Genomic DNA, 26,570 nt, shown 5'->3' on the forward strand with positions numbered 1-26,570 from the left:
ACCTCATGCCTCCTCATCTCACTATTCCCATCCTGGTCTCCTGTGAACTTTGTCACCCAAAGCTAACAATGCTGGCCAGGGACTATGGAGTCCCTCCAGCTGCCAGCTTTAAAGCTAAGATTTTGCTGCCTGCTGGCTCCTCCCTGGGAGCGGTTACCTTTACCCCTGGCCCCTAAACAGGCCTCTGCCAAGCAGCAACAGGCCACATCTCCATCATGACTCCAGGCTACAGAATCCACAGTGAGGTCACAAAGGCTGGCCATAGGTGGAACATTCTGGATGTCTTATCTGGAGACTGCTGTCCCCCTGTGGCTCGAGCAGAGGGGTCATCAAAGCTCATAAAGAGAACTGCCAGACCAAAGCGGGCACAGCCTCCCCGATGACAGAGAAGGTGACAATGTGTTGTGGGCGGAAGGCAGGGGCTGGGAGCTGACGCATTTCAGCTCCCGTCAGGGGTCAGCCAGTCTCCACACTGCGTGGGGGTTGGACACAGAAGGAGCCAGAAAGCAATTCTGTACTAACACAGCCAGCAAGACCCCATGCTGATCCCACTCTCACCACCTATCTGGCTTCTTTTCCTCCCTTCCCCCCACTTTTCCTTATACTCCAGCTGGGATGGCCTTCATCACACTCTCTCTTTCCTCAGATCTTTCCCCCTCCACTCGCCAAGTCAACTCCTACCACTGTTCAGAGCAGCCTTCCCTGACCACCCCCGGCGAGTAGCTGGGAGCCCCAGGCCTCCACGGGCCTCGACACTCGCAGCCCTCCACCGGACTGCAAGTGTGTTTCTGTGGATGTCCCAGGAGGCCGGATGCTCCCCAGGCCGTAAGAAGTGAGGCCGAAGATACGCTGCATACCATGTCCTCACGCAAGACACTGAGTCCAAAGGAGAGAGATCGGCAACCAGAAGCTAAAGCCAAAGGTAAGGGGGGGCTCTTTGGGCCCCACAGAAGCCAGTCACCCACCAAAGGTGGGTAAGCCAGCCTCGGGATCTCTGGGATGGGGTCAGGGCGCTGGGCGAGGCTGGCCGGGCGGCTGGGAGTACGGGAGGGAGGCGGCGAAGGTGGACACAGCGGTCAGAGGCGCTGGTCCTTGGGGAGTCCAGAGGAGGGGCAGCGGGCCTGCGACTGGGCTGCCTGCTTGCTGGTGGGCTGCTGCCGAGCCCCCCGTCTGGGCCGCTGCATCTGTCTGTCCACCCGTCCCTGCGCCCTCTTCTGTGTCTCCCCATCCCCCTCCATCTTTCTCCCTTGGCGGAGGCGTCTCTCTCCCTCTGTCCGCCATGCCCTCCCCCACTTGCTCTGCCCGCCCCTGCCGCCACCAGGGCCACAGCCCTGCCCCTCTTTCACCCACCCGGGGTCTCACTGCCCCCGAGCCCCGCCTGCCCACAGAGCACCCCTACTGCACGTCAAAGCGCGACGGCGAGGTGCACCTGCGGCAGGACGACACCTTCACCAGCCAGGCGCCCATCACCGTGCATGACATGGTCATGAACACGGCCATCAAGTACGCCAACTACATCGCGCTCGGCTCTAAGCACAGGAACGGCTGGCACTTGCTCACCTACATCGAGTACTACGAGGAGTGCCGGCGCGCCGCCAAGGCCTTCCTCAAGGTACCACGTGCCCTCCTGCGCCTGCGCGCGCGCCCGCCGCTCTGCGCTTGCGCACTGCTGTGCCCGGGCCACTGCGCCTGCGCGCCACTCCCCGCCCCGTCCCCCCCGCCCCGCCCCGTCCCCCCCGCCCCGCCTCTTCCTTAAGCGCCCCTCTTGCCAGGCGGGCCTGGACAGGCATCCTTTCGTCTGGCTCCGCCCTTACCTGCCTATTTTTGCTCACATCACTTAACCTCTCTCACCACCAGGTGTGGTTAGATGCCTGTGGCTTTTTTGTTTAAAAAATGACTTAGGCGGGGCGCCTGGGTGGCTCAGTGGGTTAAGCCTCTGCCTTCGGCTCAAGTCATGATCCCAGGGTCCTGGGATCCAGCCCCACATCAGGCTCTCTGCTCATCAGAAGCCTGCTTCCTCCTCTCTCTCTGCCTGCCTTTCTGCCTACTTGTGATCTCCATCTGTCAAATAAATAAAATCTTAAAAAAAAAAAATGACTTAGGCTACACTTGTGGATGTGGCATCACGTATTGTACTGGAATCACTGTGTTGCACCCAGAAAGCTAATGGAACACTGGGTGTCAGCGGTGCTTCAAACCAACGTTTTTTTTAATGACCCAGCCTCACAGTGCCTCGGTGTCCCTATCTGTAAAATGGGGATTTTTTAAGAAACGATTTTATTTATTTATTTGACAGACAGAGATCACAACTAGGCAGAGAGGCAGGCAGAGAGGGAGAGAGGAGGAAGCAGGCTCCCTGCGGAGCAGAGAGCTGGATGTGGGGCTGGATCCCAGGACCCTGAGACCATGACCTGAGCCAAAGGCAGAGGCTTTAACCCACTGAGCCACCCAGGCGCCCTAAAATGGGGATTTTTATATCTATTTTTTATATGTATGATATTAAAAATGTAAACGTTATATATGGACAGATCCATTTACTTTATTAAATTTAGTATAAAACAAGGGTTTGCTACAAGAAGTCAGGGAGTTGGGGTGCCTGGGTGGTTCAGTGGGTTAAGTGTCTGCTTGCGGTTCAGGTCATGATCTCAGGGTCCTGGGACTGAGTCTGGTTTCAGGCTCTCTGCCTAACGGGGAACCTGCTTTTCCTTCTTCCTCTGCCCCTGCCCCTGCTTGTGCTCTCTCCCCTCTCAAATAAAGAAGTAAATACAGTCTTTAAAGAAAAAAAAAAAAAAAAAGGAAGTCAGGAAGTTTACACCTATCAAACAGCCCCTGACTCACACTGAGCATTACATCAGCCTTAGCTATATTTTTACAGTATTTACTGTTACTGTGTCTCTTTGCCAATGTCTCACCTTTTTTTTTTTTTCAGATTTATTTATTTCCTGGAGGGAGGGGCAGAGGGAGAGGGAGAGAGAATCTCAAGCAGGTTCCCTGCTGAGTGCAGAGCCTGGCCCAGGGCTTGACCTCACCAGGCTGAGATTGTGACCTGATCTGAAATCACAAGTCAGACACAGACTAAACTTCCGAGGCGCCCCTCCAATACCTCATCTTTTGAGCGAGGTCATCCCTGATCACCCTGGTTCCCTAGACTCACCAGCTCCCAACACACTCTATCATAGCCCCTTTGAAAATGTTCTGCCCAGCTCTCATAGCCATGTGGCAACATAGTTGTATAATTTTATTTGTTTAGTTGGTCAGTTCATGAGGGCAAGGGGCCAGACCACCTCATTCATTGCAGGCCTCCAGAATCTAGCCCCTTGGGTATATCTTCAAGAAAGGAATGCTTGTTTTTCAGATTAGGAAAAGGCGAAAGAGACCTCTAGGGACTTGTCCAGTCAACATAACAAACAAGTATTCAGGAAGTAGACAGTGATCCAGAGAAAACTAAAGAAAATAAAAGGGGTTGATGAGCTGGGGTAGGGGTTGTAATCTTACCCTATGGTGGCCAAAGAGAGACTCTCTGAGAGTGGCATTTGAACAAGACTTAAACAACTGGGAGGGGGGAATTTAAGTGAGTATTTGGGGGTAAGTGTTACAGGCAGTGGGAACAAATGTGCAAAGGCCCTGGGGCAGGACGGGACTTGGTATGTTGGTTGAACAGCAAAGAGACCCACGTTGCTAAAGCAGAGTGAGTGAGGGGGAGAGGGAGGTGATGAGGGCAGGGGGCAATAGGGACAGGTTTTGCTGGGTCTTGGGGGGCTTTTACCAGTAATGAGGTGGGAGCCGTGGAGGGCTGTAAGCAGAGAAATGTGCCCAGAGTTGGGTACTCACAGGCACTGTGTGGCTGCTGCAGAGAAAACAGACTGGGTGGAAAAAGAGAGACCAGTTGAGGTTGAGAAGGTGTTTGGGACCTGTATGGTAGCAGGAGAGTGGATGAGACGTGGTCAGATTCTGAAGGCAGAGCCAACATTATGTCTTGATGAGTTGGGTGTCCAGGAGAATAAAAGGCACTAAGGATAATCAAGATTTCTGGCCTGGGCAACTTGAAGGAACTGCTGTTAACTGAGATCGCAGAAGGCAGGGTCAGCACAGGGGAGTAGGTAACATCAACAATTCTTTATGTTGACTTTATGGTGCCCTGTTTAGACAAGGACACCAGCAGTGGGCAGTTGTGCTCAGAAGCCTAGAGTGGAGGGGAAAGGCCCACCTGGGGGCCAGGTGGTGGCAACCCCTGGTTCTGCCAGGATGGATGAATGGTGCGCCATTTTGAATTTTTAAGTCAATCTAGACATTAGCACAAATAATGTGGGTATACAGAGCTTGAGCTAGGCAGATGTTCTCCCAATATTTTATCTAATAAAAATGGAGGGGAAAAAGGATCTTACCTAAGTATCGACCAATAAAGGGGGGGGTCACTAAATTATGACTTTTTTAAAAAAAGATGTTATTTATTTATTTGGGAGAGAGAGCACAAGCAGGGTGAAGGGTAGAGGGAGAAGCAGGTTCCCCGCTGAGCAGGGAGCCTACGCGGGGCTTGATCCCAGGAACCTGATATCATGATCTGAGCCAAAGGCAGACACTTAACAACTGAGCCAGCCAGATGCCCCCAAATTCTGACATCTCTATATAACCCAATATCATTGAGGTGTTATATTTGATACCATAAAGAAATATTTAAAGGCTGGGAAAATAGTCAGGATGTATGGTTTTACCAACAATGGTGTGTTAATGATAATATAGGCCTAGTATAGCCCTGATTTTGTCAAATATTTATTCATAAAAATGTTGGAGGGGGAGCACGTTTTATTCATATTTTCTAATCTCAGTACTATGGACACTCGGGGCTGGATCATTTTTTGCGGACGGGTCTGTCCTGTACATTAGAGGATATTTCTCAACACCCCTGGTGCCCACCCACTCGATATCAGCACCATTCCCTTCCCCAGAAATGTCTCCCCATGTTACCCAATGTCACCTGGGATGGTGGAGTCATCCCTGTTGAGAACCACTGCCCTAGATGCTTGTAATGGGGGAGATGGGCTCTTTTACAAGCAAACAGAAGTCCAAATGGTCAACAGAGAAAAGGGAGCCCAGGGTTCTCAGCCTGAGGCTCCCCCTCTGGGGCAGGGAGGGAGGGGCAAGTGGCAGATGAGCCCCCCTTGCCTCACAAGGGTCTCCTTCCCCAGCTGGGCCTGGAGCGCTTCCATGGAGTGGGGATCATGGGGTTAAACTCGGAGGAGTGGGCCATCGCCAGCATTGGTGCTATCATGGCTGGGTAAGAGTTATCTGGTATCTCCCTGGGGTACATGGAGGCAGGAAACCACCAGCCCAGCAAAGTCTCATCCCTCCTCTTGAATCCATAAGGGGTCTCACGGTAGAGCCCAGTTCAAGGAGCAGACTAGGTTACTGTTTGGTCTGTGTTCAGTGGGACTCATCAAGGGCTCAGCCCTGAGCACCAGCCAGCTTGCCCTTCCTGACATTCTCTACCTGTCGAACTCCTACACATCCTGTGAAGCCCATCCCCATGACCCCTCCTCCAAAAAACCTTCCCCACTTCCCAGGGTTCTCCAGCATTGAGCCCTCCCCTACTTGTCCAGACCATTGGGGAACCTCTAGAGGGCAGAGCTCACACCCAAGCTGTCCCTGAGACCCACTTTCAAACAAGGCATACTGTGGTGTCGGGGCTGTCTGCCACACTAAGGACTCTCTGCCTGAGGGACTGTCTCTCCTTTGGCAAAGCCAGCCTCTTGGAAACCCTGCAATTTACCGGTGGGTCCTCACCTTTTGGGTTCTGCTTCTAGAGGCTTCTCTGTTGGCATCTTGGCCACCAACTCCCCCAAAGCCTGCCAGGTCATCGCTGAAAGCTCAGAGATAGACATCTTTGTGGTGGATAATGACAGGCAGTTGCAGAAAATCATCCAGGTCAGTGACTCGGGGAACTGCGGGAGCCAGGCCGGCTTGCCTGGTGGAGAGCACAGCTCAGGTAAAGATACAGACTTTGCCTAGTAGACAAAATGGATCCAATGAATGACGCACCTACCATTCCACTGTTACTCACAAGCTAGGAACTGTGGATTCCATGCATGGGCAGGTCTGGGGCCTGTAAGAGGTGCCAGGCATGTGCTGTTCCTGCCAAATGGCCCTCGCTTTGCTGACCATAGCCGATGCTCAAGCCCGAGGAGGTCAGAGCCAGCTCAATGCTGGCTCAGGGGCTGACCCCCAACACACCCCAAACTGGGACGTCAATGTATCTACCGCAAGCAGATCCTCTCTTCCTACTTTATTTTAGTAATTGTGGTAAAATACTCACAATATACAATTTACTGTTGACACCCTTTTTAGTTCAGTAGCATTGAGAGCACTCACAGTGTTATGCAACCAAGACCTCTGTCTGGTTCCAGAACATTCCATCACCTGAAAAGCAAGCCCTGTGCCTGTTAGTGGGGATGCTTCATTCCCCTGGCCCCAGCCCCTGGCGAACCACCAATCCACTTTCTGTCTCTGTGGCTTTGCCTGTTCTGGATGTTTCATCTTAATGGAACTGTACAACAGATCCTGAATTTCTCTGGGCCAGCACTGCTCCAAGTGAGGTGGTTCTGGGTGTGGGCTCCATGGCTCGGAAGCTACTTCACTAAGTCTGGGCCCTGGGGCAAGGTGTTGGACCTTCTGGTGCCTCATGTTCCTCACCTGTAAAATGGGAGTGGTAACAGGACCTACCTAATGGATTTGGTTCTGAGAATGAACTGAGTACACCTGAAATAGGCTAGGACAGAGCTTAGCATGGTCAGTGTTCAATGCTAACACTATCGTGGATAGGATCATCAATGGTATGGTCATTCCTATTTGATCTCTGTTCCAAGGAGGGAATGGGGAAAGATCCATGGGCATATGGGGCACCCAGAGGAGGTGGACATCAGAGTAATGCCCACTCATGTTTGGCCACCCTGGGCTCTGGGTCTTCTTCTCCTTTCCGTGGAGGAACTGTGGTGGTCCTATAGCTGAAACTCCTGGGTCAGCCCCTGCCCGTCCTGCAGCCTGAGCTGAACCCCGTGAAATGGGGACCCTAAGAGGACCCACGACAAGCGGACAGAGGCATGTAGGCAAAGACAGGGCCACCACAAAACACCCCCTAGGATGGCTCCAGTTTTAAAACAGACCATACCGCATGTTGATGAGGAGAGAGAGCCACCAGAATGCTCCTTCATTGCTGGCAGAGATGGCACCACCATCTTGGAAAATGGCTAGATGGTTTCACAGCAAGTGAAACAAAGGTGTAATATACGGTCCAGACCTCCCACCCTGGAGTACGTACCCAAGAGAAATGAGAACACATGTCTACCCTGCATGTGAGTGTCTGTGGCTGTTCTAGGCATGATTGCAAAAAAACTGCCCAAACATCCATTAACCAAGATCCAGCTGTTTTTGTGTCATTTGGATGAATCGTGGTCCATCGGTACCACCAAACCATAGTGATGACTGGGCTCCTGTTACGTGTAATCACGTGGCTGCATCCGAAATGTGCTGAATGAGAGAAGGTTACCCGTGGTGTGAGTTTATATATGGGAAGCTCCAGCAAAGGCAAAGCTACAGGACAGAAATCCAGAACAGTGGCTGCCAGGTTGAAAGGAGGAATCGGACCACAAAGGGGCCGAGGAAACTTCATGGGGCGATGGAAATATTCTAGATCTTGATGAAGGTGGTGGTCACACGGCTGTAAGTTTGTCAAGACTCGTGGAACTGGAGGTCCCTGAGTGGCTCTGTCGTTGAAGCATCTGACTCTTGATTTCAGCTCAGGTCGTGATCTCAGGATTACGAGATGGAGCCCCGGGTCAGGTTCTAAGTTCAGTGTGGAGTCTGCTTGAGATTCTCTCTCTCTCTCTCTCTCCCCCTCTGCCCCTCCCTGCTGCTCTCTCTCTCTCTAAACATAAATAAGCAAATCTTTTAAAAAAAAGACTCATGAAACTGTGGACCTAAACAGGTGACTTTTACTGAATGTAAATTATGCATCCACCCATCAATCCAGTCCTCTGTCGAGAACGTAAACCGGTGCAGCCACTATAGAACACAGCATGGAGCGTCCTCAAAATGTATAGAGGCAGCAGCAATCCCATGCCAGATGCGTGCCCGAAAGAAATAAGGAAAGGTGTTGAAGATACTTTGGTTCATTCAAGTTCATAGCAGCAGTATCCACAACAGTCAAAATATGGAAATAACCGGATGTCCGCTGATGGATGAATGATACACACGGCACGGTCCATCCCCATGTGGGAACACGGTCCAGCCTCAGAAAGGAAGGTACCCTGACCCCTGCCATGATGTAGAGGGACCCCGAGGACACTGGGCTCAGCGAGAGGAGCCAGACCCAGAAGGACACATCCTGCAGGACCCCACTCCCAGGAGGTCCCCAGAGGAGTCCCATCCACACAGACAGAGAGGAGAGGGTGGGAGCCAGGGCTGAGGCAGGGAGTGGGGGGCTCCGTGATTCACACGGACAGAGTCTCCGTGTGGGGAGATGGGAAGTTCTGGAGATCTGTTTCCCAGTCATGCAAATACACTAAACACCACAAACCGTCTGCTTAAAATGGTTGAGATGAGAAACTTTGTTATGTAATTTTTTTAAACCACAAATGTTTTAATGCTCAATAAATAAATAAACCCAAAACAGGGTCTGGGCAGGTGACCAGGTGTGTGGCCTGGGTCATTCTCCACCTGGAAGGTGCGCCCCTGCTCCAGTGGGGACGATGTTGAAAATGAAACTTGCACTGTCCGGCTCTCCTCCCCGGTTGCTCCTCCTTGTTCCTCTTCATTTGCTTGAACCTTAATCACAGAGCCAGGCCGGGGACAGCAGATGGCTGCTTTCCATGTTCTGGGTCTTTTCCCCAGGAGATATCTGTTTGCAGACATTTCCCGCATTTTTGTCTCCAGTTTTCCCAATAATCACCGTGGGATGCCGGAGAGGCATCTCAGACGCAGCCTGTCCAAACCCAAGCTCCGGATCTTCCCCCAAAAAACTTGCTCTCCCCTCAGTGTTTCCTCCTCCTTCCAGCTGCTCAGACCCGAAGTCTGGCCCCATTCCTGAGTCTTCCCTCTCAGGAAATCCCGTCGGTCCGTGTGATCAGCCCCTTGATGCCAAGGATGTCCACGCCCTAATCTCTGGGACGCGTGATCACGTGATCATGGCGCCTTGTGTGGCAAAAGGGATTTTGCTGATGGGATTAATATTAAGGCCCTTCAGATGGGGGATGATCCTGGATTATCCGGGGGAGGGGTCTCCTATAAACACACCAGCTGGAGACAGAAAGATGAGGCAGATCCGAGAGCCTAGAGATTCAAAGGATGAGAAGAACTCAACCTCCCTGGCCCCGGGTTTCTGCCTTTGAAAATGGAGGAAGGGACCCCGAGCCAGAGAATGTGGTGGCCTTCAGGAATGGAGAAGGGCCCTCGGCTGACAGCCACCCAGGAGACAGGCAGACCTTGGTCCTGCAGCTGCAGGGGGCCGGATTCTGCCAACAACACAAAGAAGCCAGTTCCCAAATGAGCAATCCTGCCGTGGGGCCTCCGGAAGGGACCCAGGCTTCCCACTCCTGGGTCTGGAGATTACGAGACTCTAAGCAGAGAGCAGACCAAGCCGCTCAGAGCCAACACCGTAGTGGATCCCAGCAGCCCTAGGACACCCACGCAGTCCGCTTTCAGAATGGGTCCAGGATCCCTCGACATCAAAAACAAAACACACCAGCAACGAAAACCAGGTTCAAAAGTGGGCAAAGAACTTCGACATTTCTCCAGAGAAGAAACACGCATGACCAGTCAGCCCCAGAGAAGACGGTCAACGTCCACGGTCATCCGGGAAACACAGAGGGAAGCCTCCACGAGCCGCCACTTCCCACCCACGGAGACAGCCATTGTCAGAAACGCAGGTGACAAATGTTGGTGAGGTGGCGGGGCCCCTGGAGCCCTCATGTGTGGCTGGGGGTGGGGAGGGAAAATGGGGTGGCCGTGTGGGAAGCTGCTCAGAAAGCTGATGGTAGAATCACCATCATATGACCCAGCGATCCCACACCTGGGGGTCTACGCAACAGAATGGAAAACAAGTGTGCAAACAAAAAATTCATAGACTTTCCCAGCAGTCCAGAGAGGGGCACAGCGCAGCACCCCAGCAGCCGATGAGTGGATAAATGGTGGCCCATCCCCACCCCGGACTGTTCCTCGGCCCTAAAAGGAGGAAAGCACCGACACGCCCCCACGTGGGTGGACCTCAAAAGCGTGACATTCAGTGAGAAGAGCCGGACACACGCAGCCGCAGAGTGTAGGATTCTGTCTATACGAAACATCCGGAATAGGTCGGAGGACGGGGGATGGAGTCACGGCTAATGGGCACCGGGTTTCCTTTTGGGGAGGCGGAATGTTCTGGAACTAGACAGAGGTGACGTTCACATCACGTGAATGTACTCAATACCGCTCAAGTGTCCACGTTGAAATGGTTAACGTGGCCAATTCCTGTGTGTTTTGCCACAATCCAAAGAAAACGGGGGAGTGTTCTTGCCGCCCGTGGGGAAGTGCTGGGGAAGCGGGCTCGGGGCTCAGCTGCGACCAGCGCTCCTGCCCGGCGAGTCCTGAGCCCCTCAATGTCTGGCAGATCCAGGGCTCCTTGAAACACCTCAAAGCCATCGTGCAGTACAAGGAGGAGATCCGGACCCGGCTGCAGAACCTGTATTCTGTAGGTCCTCCCCGGGGAGGGCAGGGTCGGGGGCGTGGCCTGGGGGCTGAGGTCTCAGGGTCAAGGTCCCCTCCCGGCCACCCCCACCCCTCCGCCGGCTCTCTGCAGTGGAGAGGGTTCCTGGACCTGGCAGGCGGCGTCTCGGAAGACACGCTGGACCGGGTCATCGACTCCCAGAAGCCCAACCAGTGCTGCACCCTGGTCTACAGCCTGTCGGCCACAGGCCCCCCGAAGGCCATGATGCTCAGCCACGACAACGTGAGTGTCCCCTCCGGAGGGGGGAGCCTGGGGCTCTGGGGCTCGTGTGGACGAAGGTGAGCTCCCGGGGGTGGAGAACAAGCCTCCAGGTGATGGCTCTGGGGCCTTGCAGATCACCTGGACCACGCTGGCCACGGCCCAGAGGCTGTCTTACAAGTGCCCCCCGGAGGCGCAGGAGATCCTGGTGAACTACCTCCCACTCAGCTACATGGGGGCCCAGCTCTTGGACATGTGGGTCTCCATCTCGGTCGCCGGAGCCCTCTACTTCGCCCAGCCGGATGCTCTGAGGGTGAGCAGAGCTCCCGGGCCCTCTGCTGCCATGAGCACAGGTGAGGCCGGGGAGGCTGGAGGGGTTGGGGGGTCCTCCTGTGTGGGGAGCTCGGCCCAGGACTGGGATGCCTGCCCTGCCCCCACCCCCAGCCTGCTGTGTGACTTTGGTCCTCTGCGTCTCTGGGCCTCAGTTTCCCTGTCTGTGAAGTGAGGGGGCTGGAGCAGACATGAGCTCGTACACTGGGGAATGGGAGCCTCCATCCGGCTCCTCCCACAGGGCAAAACTCACCAGTACAGGAGGCTTGATCCAGCCGTTAAAAAAGCATGTGAGGGGAAGCGCACCTTGTGCCCACCAACAGACCAGTGGGTAATAATACATGAGCTCCACCCACCCAACAGAAGACAGTCCAGCCCTAGGAAGGAAGGGACCCCGCCACCTGCCACCACGTGGGGGGACCCCAAGGACACAGGGCTTAGTGAGAGCAGCCAGACCCAGAAGGACCCGTCCTGCAGGACCCCACTCCCAGGAGGTCCCCAGAGGAGTCCTGTCCACACAAACCAGAGAGGAGAGGGTGGAAGCCAGGGCTGGGGCAGGGGTGGGAGTCTGTGCTTCGTGGGGACAGAGTCTCCGTGTGAGAAATGGAAAGTTCTGGAGACAGACAGTGGGGATGACTGCAGGACAGTGTGAGCAAGCTTCAGGACACGGAGCTGTGCACCGAAAATGGTCAAGACGGTGTCATGTGGGTCATGAGGTCACTGACATACGTCACGAGATCTCAGTCACAGCCGCGTTGACTCTGAGTGTAGAAAATCACACACTTCCCGTCAAGACAGGAAGTAGGGAAAAGCGAAAAACCAGGACATCGTTGCCCTCCGGATCCTTACGACTCCCTCAGCCAAGGGGCCCGCAAACGTGTCCTGCAAAGGGCCAGGTGGTGCGGGATGTAGGCTTCCCGGGCCGGGGGCATAACTGAGGTGAATCACGTAGGTACTTAGGGAGAGAACAAATTTCTGCGGATTTCTCATTGAAAAAAGTGGAAAATGTTACGGACACGAAAGCTTCGATTTCATATTTTCACGTGTCGCAAGCTCCTCTTCTTGGAGCCCTTTAAAGGCCTTTTCATGATGTGAGACCCGGTTCAGCTCTGGGGCTGGCCTCTGTTCCGGTGGGGGCCGGTGGGCGTGGCTCGGCTTAGTCCCAATTTACTCTCCACGCTTCATTGTCAATGTTGCGTTTGTGGGCACTGGGGCATCTCTCTTGGTAACCGAGAAGATGTGAAAATGGTGATAAAGCCAGAGTTTTTCCCTCCCCATCCCCCACGTCCTCTCATTCCCTCCCCTCCCGTCCCTTCTGTCTCTTTGTCTCATCTTGTCTCTCTCTCCCTCCATCTCTTAATCTGTGTGTTTGTCATTTTCTGTGTGTCTCTGTCTCTGTCTCTGCACCTTCCCTTCCCTTCTCCATCCACTGCTTGCCCCAACTCAGGGTTCTGGGAGCGGGTGGAAGGGACCCCAGGAACAGCAAATGTTGTGGCTGAATCTCACATGTGTTGAGTCACGTGGGGAGGGACACGGATCCTGCGTGTCCCACTGATCAGGGCCTGTGGGAGCAGATGGTCCTGGTCATCCCCCTCGGCGCTCTCTGCCTCCCTCACGACACGGCTCCTGGCCATGGCTGCAGGGAAGGGCTTCCCACACCTGGCCCTGCAGTGGGGCAGGGGGCTGGGGGGCTGGGGCCGGGCTGGCCGGGAGCCCATGGTGCCGTGTGATGCAGGGCTCCCTGATAGACACGCTCCGGGAGGTGAAGCCCACCTTGTTCCATGGCGTCCCGTGGGTCTGGGACAGATTGCTGGACAACCTGAAGACCGACCAGCTCTCGTCCTCCCCATTCCGGAGGAGGGTCGACCAGTGGGCCATGTGGCTGGGACTCAGGATAAACAGAAAGCGGATGTTCAGGTGAGGCTGGGTCTCAGGGCTGCCCCGGAGGAGGGTGGGGGGTGCCGGTGTGGGGTCCTGAGGCCCAGCTCTGCTCCCCTGTGTCCGCTCCTCAAGGCAGACCCATCCCCCGCTGTGCTTTGGCCTGGCCAAGAGGCTGACCTTCAACCAGGCCAGGAGGTTCCTGGGTCTCCATCACTGCCAGCAGTACTTCAGCCTGGGCCTGGGGCTCTCCAGAGCCACCCTGGATTACTTCCTCAGCCTCAACATGCCCATCCTCGTGCTCCACGGCCTGTCCGAAAGCACTGGCATCCACACGGTCTCCAGGCAGCATGACTTTCGGCTGCTGAGGTGGGTCTCAGTGGAGGGACGGACAGGTGGCTGGGGGGGGGGTGCGCTGACCTTGACCAGGGCGCACCGTCCCACTACTCTGTTCTTCCCCACTGTGACGCAGATCCGAGGTCAAACGAGCAAGCGAACCCCCATGTGGGGTGACCCGAAGCCCCTCGGATTTGTTTTCTAATGTGCCAACCATTCTTTTTACGAATGGCCAACCATTTTTGACAGCCTGGCCCCTTGGGAGGGGACACATTCATCGCCGTGTAAAGGTTACCCTGAAATTTCGCAGCTTAGTACCACAAACATGATTCCGTGGCCTCTGTGGGTTGGGAATCGGGGGGCTGCTTGGGAGCTGTGTGGTCCTCACCCCGAGTACCTCAAGGCATCACAGTCAAGCTGTTGGCTGGGGCGGCCTCATCTGAAGGTTCAACTGGGACCGGAGGAGCCGCTCGGAGGCTGGCTTCCACACACGGCTGCTTTGCTCCTTTGCTAGCTGACCTCTCCCCACCACGGCAGTAGTCTTCCCCCACACAAGAGACCCCAGAGAGGGCAAGTGGAAAGTGGAAGTGGAAGCCACACTCTCCTTTAGGTCTAGGGTGGCCAGATTCAGCAAATAAAATGCAGGACACCCAGGGACATTTGAATTTCAGACAATCAACCTTTTTTTTTTTTTAAACTGTAAGTATATCCCCTGTAATATCTGAGATATACTAATACTTGCACTTGTAATTCAGATATACCCAGGCATCTTGTATTTGATCTGGCAACCCTATTACGACCTAACCTCAGAAGCGGAACTCTGCTATTTCTGCCCTGTCTGACATCTATGAGGGTTGGGAAGACCAGCCCTCTCCAGGGTGGGAGGGGGCTACACCAGGATGTGGATTCTGGGTGGGCAAAGCCATCTGGTGGCTGGCTACTACCACCACTGACTTCGTTCAGGGACCCCTGCACATCTCCTGGAGGACTCAGCATGTGCTGAAAAAACAGGACAAAATAGTTGACTTGGACACGTCACAGCCCTTTTGGTGGGCTGCCTTTCTCCCCCGCCCTCGGTCTCCCTAACCTGGGGCTGGCCTCTGAAGGGGTGATCATTTTCAAAGGTAAAACCAGACACACCGTAAAGTGACAGGGACAGATTTTATTCACAACTACCACTGCAGCCAGAAGGAGGGCCCTGGGTGACCTGACCTCTACTTGAATTTGGGCCGAGGGACTGGATGTCTTTGAGGGGTCTGTGGGGTTGAGGGAGGTGGTGGGGGCTTGAGTCATCTGGGAAGTGGCCGTCACAGAAAGCAGGAAAGGGGGTCGGCGCTCACTAACTGAACCCCTCTGAGTCTGACAACTGGCACTTGCTTCTCTGGAGAGAAATAAACCTACCGTGTGTTTGTGGCAGGAGGTGCAGATGAGAGCAAGCAGCCTTCTGGGGAGGGGTCCTGAGCCTCCCACAGGCGCTGGGGGAGAAAGCCAGAGCTACCTCCCTGACCTTTCACATTTCAAAGAGCAGAGAAAGTTCTGGGTGGCAGATTTGCATCTCAAAGGGCAGAGGAGGACTTGTCTGAAAGCTTTTTTAAAGTAGCTACCTTAAAAGGGGGCTTAGGGGGTCATCTAGAAAACTCTCCTGGGAGCTCAAGCTTTCTGGAAGGGATGTAAGAGGGATGGGGCCATCCTGGTGGATGTGGCCTGAGCGTTGGGAAATGCTAAGGTTTTCTCAAGTCTCTCTGTTTGTGGGTGGATGAGATGGTTTGTGCCTAGAGAGCAAGGCCGAGGGCTGTGGAGAAGACCGCTCAGAGAAGCCCGAGCTGCGTCTGGTCAAGGAGAGAGTCTGCGGCCCCCCCCTAGAGCACCTTGGCTTTGGGGAGGTGAAAGCGACCTTCAGCAGAGACAAGACGAAGGCCAGTCACCAAGCACTTTGCCACCCACAGCGTCTCCTCAATCCCCAGACGCAAAGAGAGGCAGGGCAGAAAGGGGGACAGGCACGGAGGCTGAAGGAAAGATAGGTTCCGCGACCCGAGCTGTCGCCCGACTGGGTGGTGGTGTTTGGAGTTGCCACACGTTCTAGGTACCACTTGGCATGTGGAGTGATCCCTGCCAGCCTGGGGTGTCAGACCACTAGGGTTCCAGCAGGAACCCGGCGTCAAGAATCCCTGCCGTGGGGGACAGTGGGGCTTGCAATCCAAGCAGCCAGAGCCAGCCCCCGATGCTTCCAGAATCCTGTCATGCCACACAAGACCTGAGCAGCTCGAGCAAGGAAAGGGGTGTCCACAGCCAGGAAACCAGTCAGAGCAGAGGTGCTCAGCCAGGCCTCTGGGTTTTCCAGTATTTCATTGGGTGGCTTTGCTCCTTTGGGAGGCGTGGACCGTGAATGGAGATTGCCTTGCATGAGGGGCTGGACATCTGGCCTCAGGGGGCGTGTCTCCGCTCTGGCTGCCAAGACAGAGCACCACAGGCCCAGGGGCTTCAAGAACCACAGAGAACTAGTCTCAGTTCCGGAGGCTGCAAGACCGAGAAGTCCCTGATTCAGTTGTGGTGTGGACGGCTGGCCCCTCTCTGTGTCTTTGCATGGTGGAGAGATGGTGTCTCTCCTTAAAGGACATCGGTCCCATCATGCAGTCCCCACTCCCAGGACCTCACGGAAACCCAACCAGCTCCAACCACCATCTCATTTGGGGTTAGGAATTTGGGGAAGACACAATTCAGTCCACGCAGGTGTATCCTGGGCATTGGCCGGGCCCGTGCTGAGGCCCTGCCCTGAGTCTCCAGTCAGCCTGGGGAGCAAGCGCGGCGAGGATTGGGGTCCAGGTGCCTGGATAGGAACTTTGAACTTTGAAAGGCAAAACATCAGCCCAGCACCCACCTCCAGTTTCCAAGGACATAATCAGGTGGTGAGATGCCTCATTCTTGCCTGGATTGTCCTGTTTTCTCTCCTGCCCAGATACCTCTCACAGCAACCCGTCCCACCCAAAAGGTGTCTGGAGTTCACCTGCCTCTTGCCTTGTCCCCTGTGCTCATCCGTGGGCTCCTGCTGGCCAGGAGCTGGGTGTGGTAGGTCCACATACCCAGCGAGCTTGGTTCCAAGTCAAGGTGGGCCAAGCCTTCCCTCCCTGTCCCCCTTCTCCCTGTGCCCCCTCCTTTGGATCCACAGGACGTTAGAAGCCTGACAGGAAAGGCCTGGGATCTGAAAAGCTGTGTGCGGGGGTGGGGTGGTGGGGTAAGAGGTTGCCCCTCTGCCAGTGGGAATCTCTATCTGGTGTGTCCCTAACATCCCTTCCCTGCCCACTGTCCCCAGCTGCGGGAAGTCCCTCCCCAGAACCCACATCAAGACACAGAATGAAGATGATGAGGGCATTGGGGACATCTACATTTGGGGCCGGAACGTCTTCATGGGGTATCTCAATGATGAGGAAAACACCCAGGAGAAGATTGATGCCCATGGCTGGTTGTGCACAGGGGACCTAGGCTTTTTGGACACTGATAAATTCCTGTACGTCGTGGGCAACACCAGAGGTGAGCAAGACAAGGCTGCAAGGTGCTCTGTGCCTCTGAGTGGGCCCCACAGGGCTGCTGTGGACAGTGGTGCAGGTAGTGTACTGCACAACAATGAGGGGAGGACTGAAGTCCAGCTTGGAGGAAGGGACACCCTTTGTGTGCCTGGGCTCGATCTCTGTCCTTTCTGAACATCAGGGGGTGGCCGTGGGCTGTGGGAGAGCTGACTTGATGCAGCTTTTCAGACCACAGCCCCCCCCAGCTCCCTGTCTGCATGCAGATATCATCACCCTCAGTTCAGGCGAGAGGATCAACCCGAACCCCATCGAGGAGCGGGTGAAGCGGTACATCCCTCTTGTGCGCCACGTTGTGCTCGTGGGCCAGGACGCGCCCTACCTGTGCGCCCTGCTTACGCTCAAGGTATCGCCCGGCTGCGTGTCTGAGCCCCGCGATGATCCGGGCTGTGGGTTGGGCGGAGGCTGCTGCCCCGGTTTCAGGATGGGCACACTGAGGCTGGGGGAGGAGAGGCAAGGGGTGGGTCCCTTGGCCCCCTGGGGGGGAAGCTCCTGGCCCATTTCCAGAGAAAGGGCAGCTAGGGCTGAGCTGGGCCCACCCAGCCCTGAGGAAGTGGGGACGTGGGGGGCAAGTCTCCCCAAGCTGAGCTTGTTTTCTCGTTGGCACCAGAGGGGGTGGGGACGCGGCCCTCCCAGGGTGGAGAGGAGAGAGACAAGCCACCGGGGCGAGCCCCCGCATGGGGAGCTGGGCTTGTGGGCTTGGGTGTGGGTGTGGGGGCAGCTAGGGAGTCTCCTGACCCATTGCCCCCCGCCTCCAATGTCAGTGCCAGATCAACACGGACACGGGGGAGCCCCGCAACGCGCTGACCAGCGAGGCGGTGGCTTTCTGCCGGCAGCTCAGGAGCCAGTCCACCCGGCTGTCTGACATCATCTACGACGGGGACCCTGTCGTCCTGGAGTTCATTGGTCAGGGCATCGATGCCGCCAACGCCGAGGTCACCTCCGACAGCGCCAAGATCATGAAGTGGACCATCCTCAGGACGGACTTCTCGGTGGCTGGAGGGGAGCTGGGTGAGCGGGGGCAGGGCGTGAAGGCGTCCTGCTGCGGGGGCTCACTCCCAAGGCCCCGGCTCCTGCTCCTTAAAATGCCGCCGTTGCCGGGGCCACGATCCCTGGCGCCTGCGTTTTTCAGCGGCTCCTCCAAGGAACCCGGCTGGGGGTGGAGGGGGCGGTCCTCAGCGGCGGTCCCCGTGCAGGACGGACAATCTCGGGGCACTTTGGGACGGGCCTACTGTACCTCCCCTCCTCGGGCCCCTCAATCCCAGCCTTCTACTGTTCCGACCCCAGGCGCCCCCCTGCATCCCCAGGACCGATCTAGCCCACGAACATCTCATCCTGGGGGGAGGGAGGCTCCTGCAGGGGCGGGGGAGGGGGGAAGGCCCCGCCTTGCACGTGATTCTGTGACAGGAGCCACCACCAAACTCAAGAGGGCCATGGTGGCCAGGATCTACCAAGCTGAAATTGAAAACCTTTACGAGGAGGACGACTATGACGACTAACCAGCAGCCAGGAAAGGCCCCGGGGCTTCCGGCCTCATCCCCGGGCCCGGAGCCCCTGTGCCCCCGAACCCCTATCGGAGGATCCAGAAGATCTGATGCCCGAGGCGCTGCCTTCTAGAAGGACGGAAGCTGTTCTGAGTGCCGAGCCGGCCGGGACGGGTTTTAACTAAGACGCCCCTCTGGGGCAGTGCTTCACTTAGTTTAAACGTGAAAGTGAATAAAACTGGTTTCATGAAAGCAGTGGTTCTCACCCAGGGTGGTCCTGCACCCCAGGACACATGTGGCGATGTCTGGGGACATTTTTGGTTGTCTCCACTAGGCAGGTGGGTGCTAGTGGCACGTGGGGGGGTGGAGGCCAGGGACGCCACCTGACACCCCACGGGGAGCCTGGCCGCGGTGTCCGTCGTGCCCAAGTGGGTGAGGAGTTCCTGCTGAAGGCTGCGGAAAAGCTGAAACCAGATGCGATAAAGCTCACAGTTTCTTCACTTTGAACACTACACACACTCTGACGTAAGAAAGGTGAGGCACGGCCCAGGCTCTCGACCCCCTGGAGAGAGGCTGCAGGAACCACCCCACCCCCACCCTCGCGCTGTTCGCAGTCACCCAGAGAGCGGCCACCGGGGATTCTCTGGGGACCCACCCAGCGCCAGCCAGGACACTTTTTTTTTTTTTTTTTTCAATTAAAATTGAAACTTAAATGTTAACAGGAAACTTCAGGATAATGAGATAAAACGTTCTAGAACTCAGGCTGATTAGGCTAGGTGGGAAAGCAACCATGCCGGCCTCTCTGGGAAACTCTAAGAAGGAAATCTACTAGTAATAAAGAAATGACAAAGCCACGGTAGTGAAAAGCTCAGTGAGGGGGCGTCAGTGACAGGCAGAGGAGAGGAGTGCGGCACACAGACGAGCGTGCAGGAATGGAGTGGCCTTTCGTGTAAGCGGAGGAAGCATGGGTTAGCCCCTGACTGTGACTGGGGATGCCCGGCCTCGTGTAGCTACTGGGGAGAAAGGGCTGGGGCCCTGCCTCCTGGCAGGATGCGTTCCGACGGAGCAAATGGAGAGGGGAGAACGTAAGCAAGGGAGGGAAGAAAAGGGAGGAGAAAGCATTGAATTGGTGGAAGGAGCCTGGAGGGAACTCGTAAACCTTGTATCATAAGCACCCAGCGGTGCAGGGAGAAGTGGGACGAGGACGTCAGGCTTCTGCGTGTTGAGGGCCGCGGGCCGCGCACAGGACGGAAGCGCAAGCGGGGAACTCTGGGCCACGCAAGAGCCACATCTCATGCTCCGAGAAGAACATGCGCGGGGGCACAAGCAGGCTGCTGCCCACGAGCCCCCTCGGAAGGCAGGCGGGTGAGGCCAGGGCTGGTGTTCCCCTACCCCCACCCGCCACCCCCGATACCCAGTCGCGTCCCTGCCCACGTGCAGCTGTGTGCAGCCACGGAAGAGGAGCGGGAGGGGGGGAAACCATCCCGAGCCCGCCCGCAGGACTGGTGGTGCGGGTTAAGGTGCATCGGCACCGTTTAAGGAGGGAGCTCGCAGATGCGTCCGGGAAGAGGTGTGCGGGCGGCCGCTGTTTGGGAGGGAGCACTGTCATGGTCGGGAGCGGAGCGCGGCTCCCGAGGGACGCATGAGAAAGCGGACGCGGAAAAGAAGCAGGAATGAGGGTCACGTGCCTGTGGAACCTGCAGACTCCTCTGGAGTCATCAAAATAGACATTTACGATGTAAGATTTGGAAATATTCAAGGCAAAAGCATTGAAAGGGGACAGAGACGTCCTATGGATGAAAGAAACAAATCACCAACATGTTGTGCAACTGTTTCCAAATGAAAGATGAAAAGGAAACTTTGAAGGCACCAGAGACCAAAGCCTCAAAGGGGCGAGAGGCTGGAGGGCTGACTTCTCAGCCGATCCGGCGGGAGGCAGACGGCCCTGGAGCGCGGGAGAAGAGAGCGCGGCCGCCCACCTAGAGCTCCGCACCCCGTGGAGGCGCCTTTACGCACCAAGGATGACACAGACTTTTTTCTTTCTTTTTTTTAAGGAACTGAATTCCCTGCCGCTAATGAGAATTCCTCAGGGCGCCCCCCCCCCCGGGGCCAACACGCGTGTGCAGCCGCGGGAGCACGTGCCTGGGCTCAAGTCTCAGAATGTGCCTACGTGCGGCGCCGCAGGCCGGCAGCTCTCCGGACCGCTCCGTCCGCCCCGCGGGGACTCTGGCGGCAGCTCCCGCGCCATCCAGGGCTCGGGAAGAGGCCATGCGACGGTTCTCCGCCCTGCTGCATTCTTGGCCCCGGGCAGTCGGCCCTTCAGTGTGTGGTGGGGCTCCACGTACCCTGGGAACCCCGGGGACCCTCTCTTGCTCTCTGCCCCTTCTTCAGGAGCTCAGAGCAGAAACTGCCCCAGGGGACTTGCAGAATCTTTCTCTGGTGGGAAAGACAGGGCGGGGGAGCCCTGATGTTGGAAGCAGAGTTCTGGCCAGGCTGAGAAGGCAGGCTCCCCAGGACCCCGCGGGACCCCGCGGGGGCCTGCCACCTCCCTCGCAGCTGCCGTGGGCAGAGTGGCCGGGTGCCAACCTGCCGCGCTGGGCACTCAGGGACGGAGCTCTCACAGGGTGGATGGGGCTGCATACGTGGGGCCTGTGAGAACTCGGGCTGCTACGGAGTCCAGAGCAAAGGCCGCCACGGACAAACCAGCAGGCAGGCCACCCAGCTCTCAGCAAAGGAAGCTTCACCACCCTTTTTCCACCTATCTTGCCCTTTGTCATCCTCCCACCCCAACCCATCCCCTCACCCCTCCACCCCCACCCCCCATCTCTCCCATCCTCCATGCCGACCCATTCCCCCCACCCCCCTACACACCCATTCTCCCATATTGTGAAGTCGGGCTTGGTTTTCAATCCCAACCTTGCTGCCGGCTTCCAAGGAAAGAACACACCATCCAAAACAAGACCCAGGACCAAATTCTCCACATCATCCCTCTCCTGGATTTCTAGCGGTACCGTCTGTATTCCTCCAGGAGGCCAACCGTGCTCACACTCCCCCATCCCCACACCCCCTGCCTGGGCTTGACGCCCACCCTCTCCCCTTCCTGGCTGTTCCAGGAGGAACCAAGCGGACGCACGAGGCTCTACAGCTCTTTCCCATCTGACTTTATTTCACTTTTTTTTTCTATAAAACTCCTCCATAATTTCACAATTTAACAAAAAGTTTAAAATCCAGGACAGAAACAATCCTGTAACTTATTACAAACACGATTCTCCTTTATTCCTTTTATCCAGGAGTTGGTCTCAGGCTGATGAGTGTCCTAGTTCCTAGTGAGACACATTCTTTGTAAAAACCCTTATGGGTAAAAAAGGTATTCGATACCTTTTGCTTTCTGGTGTCGGTTTACATTTTGTTCAGGAGATAGCAAAACACGGGGATTTGCACTGGGGGCAGGGGGCTTAACACTAAACACGAGGCAATCACAAAGTGCCAGCCCCTTCCTATGGAAGCGTCCCCAGAGCCCTTGTAGGCCCAGCTGCCGGGCAGCTGGGGGGGAGGGGAGCAGCTGGGAATGCTGCGGTCAGGGTCGGGGCCCTGGGTGTCTGGCACGTCCATCGGGTGGTCATGGGGCCAGCACTGGGGCCTTCTGGCCAGAGGAGGTAACTGAGAAGTGGGTTGGTGCTTCTGAAAGCCCCAGAAACAGCAGGAGGGGCCAGACACTGCTGTTCCTGAGGGCAGGCCAAATCCTGGCCTTCCTCCAGCGGCTTCCTGGGCACGGCCCGGCTCCAGAGCTGAGTGCCGCCCAAGCTGCCACATGGAGCTCGGGAGGGCCTATGGCCCTTCCCAGCAGATGCTCCCGAAGGGGAAAGACCAGCTCAGGCTCCTGGCTGTGGCCCCCAGCAGCCTCCGCACACAGAGGGCTGGGCAGCGGCTGCCTTCCGTGTAGCCCACGTCTGGCCGGTTCCTTCAGTCCAATGTCTTAGAGTTTCCAGAGAAGAAAGGTGCCCCACTTTGGAGTATTGTCGGCCTGCCTGGGGAAGGGGACGGTGACGGCACGGAGCCCGCCACACAGGCCTGCCCTCTTCCTAATACCTCAAGGCAGTGGGGTCAGGAGAGAATCAGAGCAGACGGCGAGGAGTCATGGCGGTTTCCTCTGCAAAGCTCCAGGGCCTTCCCAGCGAGTTCTGGGGACTTCGCCAGGGAGGCTGAAGTCTGGGGGAGTCTTGGAGGCAGGGCTCCCCCAGGAGTGCTTAGGGTCTGCCTCACAGACGAAACCACAGGGAAGGGGAGCCTGGCACTCCCCGCATCGGAGCTCAGAACTGGGGGGGAGGAGAGACCCTCTGACGGTGGGCTTGGGGGAGAAGGTGAGCCCACCTCTGGGCCCCACCCCAGTCCTTTTCCCCACGTCTCCTTCACGGCAAAAGTCGGGGGAGGGGGTCGGGGGAACCTTGAGTCACGGCTGGGGGAATAGAGGCTGACTGAGCACACAGGGACCCCGCGCCGAGGAGCCCCATCCCAGGGGGCTGACGCCGCGAGGGCGTCCTGGCTGGGAGCGAGGGGCCGGCGTGGCCCTTGGAGAGTCTCAGGCATGCGAGGAGCTGGGTCTCTGGACCGGCGTGGCTCGCGGGGGTGGGAGGGCCGAGCCCAAGACAGAGCCGCGTGTGCCCGGAAGGGCCTGCCACTGACTGGGCCCAGCCACGAGGGGCTGGCTCTGAGTCCTGACACTCCTCAAAAAACTCCACAAACTATCCCGTCTTATTTGGCAAAAGCTCATTTTTTCAAAGTTCGAAGACTCCAACAGCAGAAGGAAGAGGGTCCTATGGAAGGAGAAAGAGGACGAGCCGTGGGAGGAGGGGGCGGCCCCGGCAGGGCCTGCGGCCGCGGAGCCCAGGTCGGCTCCTGGAGGCGGCCGCCCGTCTGACCAGGCACCAAGCGCGCCCAGGCCCCCTGGGTGCCCGCGGACCTGCTGGCCCGTCGTAGTGTTCGCCGGCCCCGGGCAGGGCCCTCTGCGCCCCGGGAGGACGACTCGTCCCCTCGCCTGGAGAGGGCCCGTGCTGCTCCAGCTCGGCCTCCGGCCCAACGACCAGACCAGTGGAGACGTCTTAACCTAAAAGTCCCGCCGAACTCACCCCCCACCCCCCACGTGCAGCGCTGCCACGGAAACGCACTCCTGGCCGCCGCTCTGGTACCTACAGTGCAGACAAACACGCACACTAGAGAGAACTGTACAGACGAGTCCCAGCACAGTGAGAGCCCGCGGGGGGCTGCGGCCCTCTGCGCTCCTGGGGCGCGGGGGGAGTGGGGGCGGGTGAACCGTTCGGGCAGGCTGGAGGCAGTGCCCTGGCTGCTCAGAGAGGCCGGGGCAGTGAGACCAGGCCACGCGCCCCTCCGCGGAGCGAGGGCCCCACTGCCGGCGCCTATCCTCCCCTTCTGAGGCGAGGCCAGTGCTGCCTTCAACGCCCGCTGCTTTCCGGGGGGCGTGCAGGGACGGCCCCTGCGTGTTGGGGAGCAGCGGCACTGGCCGGCCCCCCCTCAGCCTCAGGGCTCCCGCTAAGGTGGTGGGGAGGGCGGGCCGGGAGCCGACGAGGAAAGTGCAGCTGGCCGTGCGGGCCGAGGACAGGGCGGTCACTAAGGCAGTGCTGCGGGTGGGTGAGTCGAGAGAGGAGGAGGAAGGCGGGGCCCGGATGCGGCCGCCCAGGGCCCCAGCGAACAGGGCCCGGCACCCGGCCCAGGGTCATGTGGCCACGGCCTCCAGGTAGCTCTGCAGCTTACGCACGGTGGTCTCGTCCAGGGAGAAGAGATCGAAGTCGAAGGTGGTATTGGTGACGTTGAAGTGGCCGGTCTCCTCGATCAGGTTGACGATCTAGAAGGTGGTGGCAGGGTGGCGTCAAGAACAGGGGGCGGGTCTGGGGTGGCCCTCCCCCCAGCGGGCTCTGAGAGGGGAGAGGAGTGGGGGAGGAGGAGGGCTCCCTGGGAGGCATGCTTGGGGCCACCCCCCCAGGACTCCCGGCCAGGGCCAGCGGTGGGGGCGGGGCACCGAACCTGCTGCAGCACGTTGCGCTCCCGCAGGGCCATCAGCCTCCGGTGCAGCTCTACCAGCTCGTCCGTGTAGGCCTGGGGGGTGGCGGATGGGCGCTCAGCCCGCAGCCGCCCCCAGCCCCTGCCGACAGCTCACCCTGCCCTGCCCGTGAGCCCACCCATCTTGGCTCAGGGCCCAGGGGAAGAGGAAGGCCGGACAGGGTACCCGGTGGGAGAAGTACATCAAGCTCTGGGGTCCTGGGGTCCCCAGCCCCCAGCTGCCCAGTCCCAGCCCGCCACCTTGTCATAGGTGCCCCTCTTGAGGATCTTCTCGGGCTTGCTGCAGGACTCCGGGCTTCTCCGGCCTGATGCCTGCAGGACAAACCCGGGTCTGCTCAGAGCTCTCGCCTTCCTCCCCTCCTCCTGCCCGCAGGAAGCCCTCCCGCCCGTACAGGGCCAGCCCATCCTGGGGAGCAGATATCTCTCTGGGGTCTGGGGGGCGGGGGTGGGGAATCAAGCCTCAGCCTCCAAGTCTTGGAGAACCACAGCCCAGGAGCAGGCCACGGGCCATCCCTTAGCCCTACATCCAGGATGTGCCGGCTGAAGCAGAGACCTGATCCCCAAGAGACCCCCTTCTCCTCCTCCTGACTGGGTCACCCGGGCCGCCCCTCACCCCCTTACCTTGCTGTTGGGTGGGGGTGGTTTCTTGGAGGGAGGGGGCTCTCGGCTGGGCAGGCAGGAGTCGGCGCTGTTGTCACTCTCACTGTCACTGAAGCTCAACCTGAACACAGGACACGGCTCCGTGTCAGGCCTCCGCCACCCACTGTTCCAGGGACCTGGGCTGCTGCCCCGTGGGCCTGGCGTCCACCCCATGTTCTCGCTTCCGCGCTCCCCTAAATCGACTTCACTCGGTTCTAGGCAGCTACTGCCGATAGAAAGCGGCTCTGCTTTCCAAGCACAGAGCCCCAAGAGCAGCGGGCCGGCGCCCTGAGAGGCTTGGCGGGGGGCGCAGGGCTCCTGCGTCGGAACCCACCCGAGGGTGGTCTGCTGCTGGGCTGGGTTCTGCTGCTGGTGGCCGAGCACGTGGAGCTGCGGCACTCTGGACAGCAGGCCTCCCTCAGGGGCACGGGGCAGCCTGTCCAGGGGACGAGCGGTCAGGCTGTCTCAGAGAGGAGGGCGTGATGACTCAGGGTTCAGAATCCCCCACACGCATGAGCCTAGAGCCACGTCTCTCTCACTCCGTCTCTGCACTAAACGTGCCAGCCGCTGCCTTTAGCATTCCCCAATCTCCGGAAGCCCCGGACGCAGGTGTGGAGGGAGCCCATCCGTGGGCCAGGCGCACACACAGCACCCTTGGGAAGACTCTGTCCAGGACCTCCCGGCCCTGAGGACGCTCCAGGGCCGTCCTGGGAAGGAGCAGCCCCACAGCTGTGGCTGCCTAGCTCCTCTACCGCACCGCTGGTCCGCCGGCTGCTTTCTTCCGCTACCTGACACAGGCCTCCCAGGGAACCGTGTGAGATGCAGTGGGACCCACAGAGGCCAGAACCTCAGCCCCGGGCCCTGTTCTCACTGCCCTGGGATCAGGGCTGTCCCGTCCTTGGGAGGGAGCGTGGGCTCCTCCCACAAGCAGCACCCAGCCCCAAGGCCCCAAGGTCCTGCTCTCTTCAGGGCCCAGAGGCTGCTCTCTCCCCAACTCCCGCAGCTGCGGGTCCCCAGGAGGGAAGGCAGGCAGGCAGGTCTCCTCGTCGCCCGGGCAGCACACGGCGTCAGCCAGGCCCAGGCACAGCCCCGGTGCCCCACACACCCTTCAGTTCCCCTGCATCTGTGGGCCCCACACAGCAGCTCCCCACAAGGCAGACAGGACAAGGTGGGGTTCTGTCAGCTCATCCCAAGCAGCCACGGGGCCAATGTGGCCCCTTTCCCAGCGCTCCAGAAGGCCCGACCTTCCACATCTGCCCCTAGAAAAGGACACTGAAGGTGCTTATGCACATCTGG

The 26,570-nt window shown here is 57.9% G+C and overlaps 2 protein-coding genes across 4 annotated transcripts in view; one reads left to right on the top strand and one right to left on the bottom strand.

The window, feature by feature from the left end:
- Positions 1-858: 858 nt before the first annotated feature.
- LOC116882963 (long-chain-fatty-acid--CoA ligase ACSBG2-like) lies at positions 859-18,674 on the top strand. Its single transcript, XM_032883735.1, has 13 exons — positions 859-922; positions 1,389-1,612; positions 5,187-5,275; positions 5,802-5,922; positions 10,637-10,717; positions 10,826-10,975; positions 11,088-11,264; positions 13,017-13,198; positions 13,295-13,528; positions 16,806-17,023; positions 17,265-17,422; positions 17,841-18,087; positions 18,484-18,674. Exons 1-13 carry the CDS (start codon positions 859-861, stop codon positions 18,573-18,575), a joined length of 2,037 nt encoding a protein of 678 aa, XP_032739626.1. The 3' UTR covers positions 18,576-18,674.
- A 5,339-nt stretch (positions 18,675-24,013) lies between these two features.
- MLLT1 (MLLT1 super elongation complex subunit) overlaps positions 24,014-26,570 on the bottom strand; it is a 62,559-nt gene continuing 60,002 nt past the window's right edge. For 2 of the 3 annotated variants that reach the window (XM_032883737.1, XM_032883736.1), the window contains exons 9-12: positions 25,257-25,356; positions 24,876-24,947; positions 24,600-24,671; positions 24,015-24,420 (exon numbers count right to left, since the gene is read on the bottom strand). In XM_032883737.1, the coding sequence (XP_032739628.1) occupies positions 24,292-24,420; positions 24,600-24,671; positions 24,876-24,947; positions 25,257-25,356 (373 nt within the window). In that variant the 3' untranslated portion in view covers positions 24,015-24,291. Of the gene's footprint in view, positions 24,421-24,599; positions 24,672-24,875; positions 24,948-25,256; positions 25,357-26,570 lie in introns of all 3 variants that reach the window. The other variant, XM_032883738.1, reaches the window with a different exon arrangement.

This window comes from Lontra canadensis, unplaced genomic scaffold (assembly GCF_010015895.1).
Source record: "Lontra canadensis isolate GAN:19392208 unplaced genomic scaffold, GSC_riverotter_1.0 scaffold88, whole genome shotgun sequence".
NCBI lineage: Eukaryota > Metazoa > Chordata > Mammalia > Carnivora > Mustelidae > Lontra > Lontra canadensis.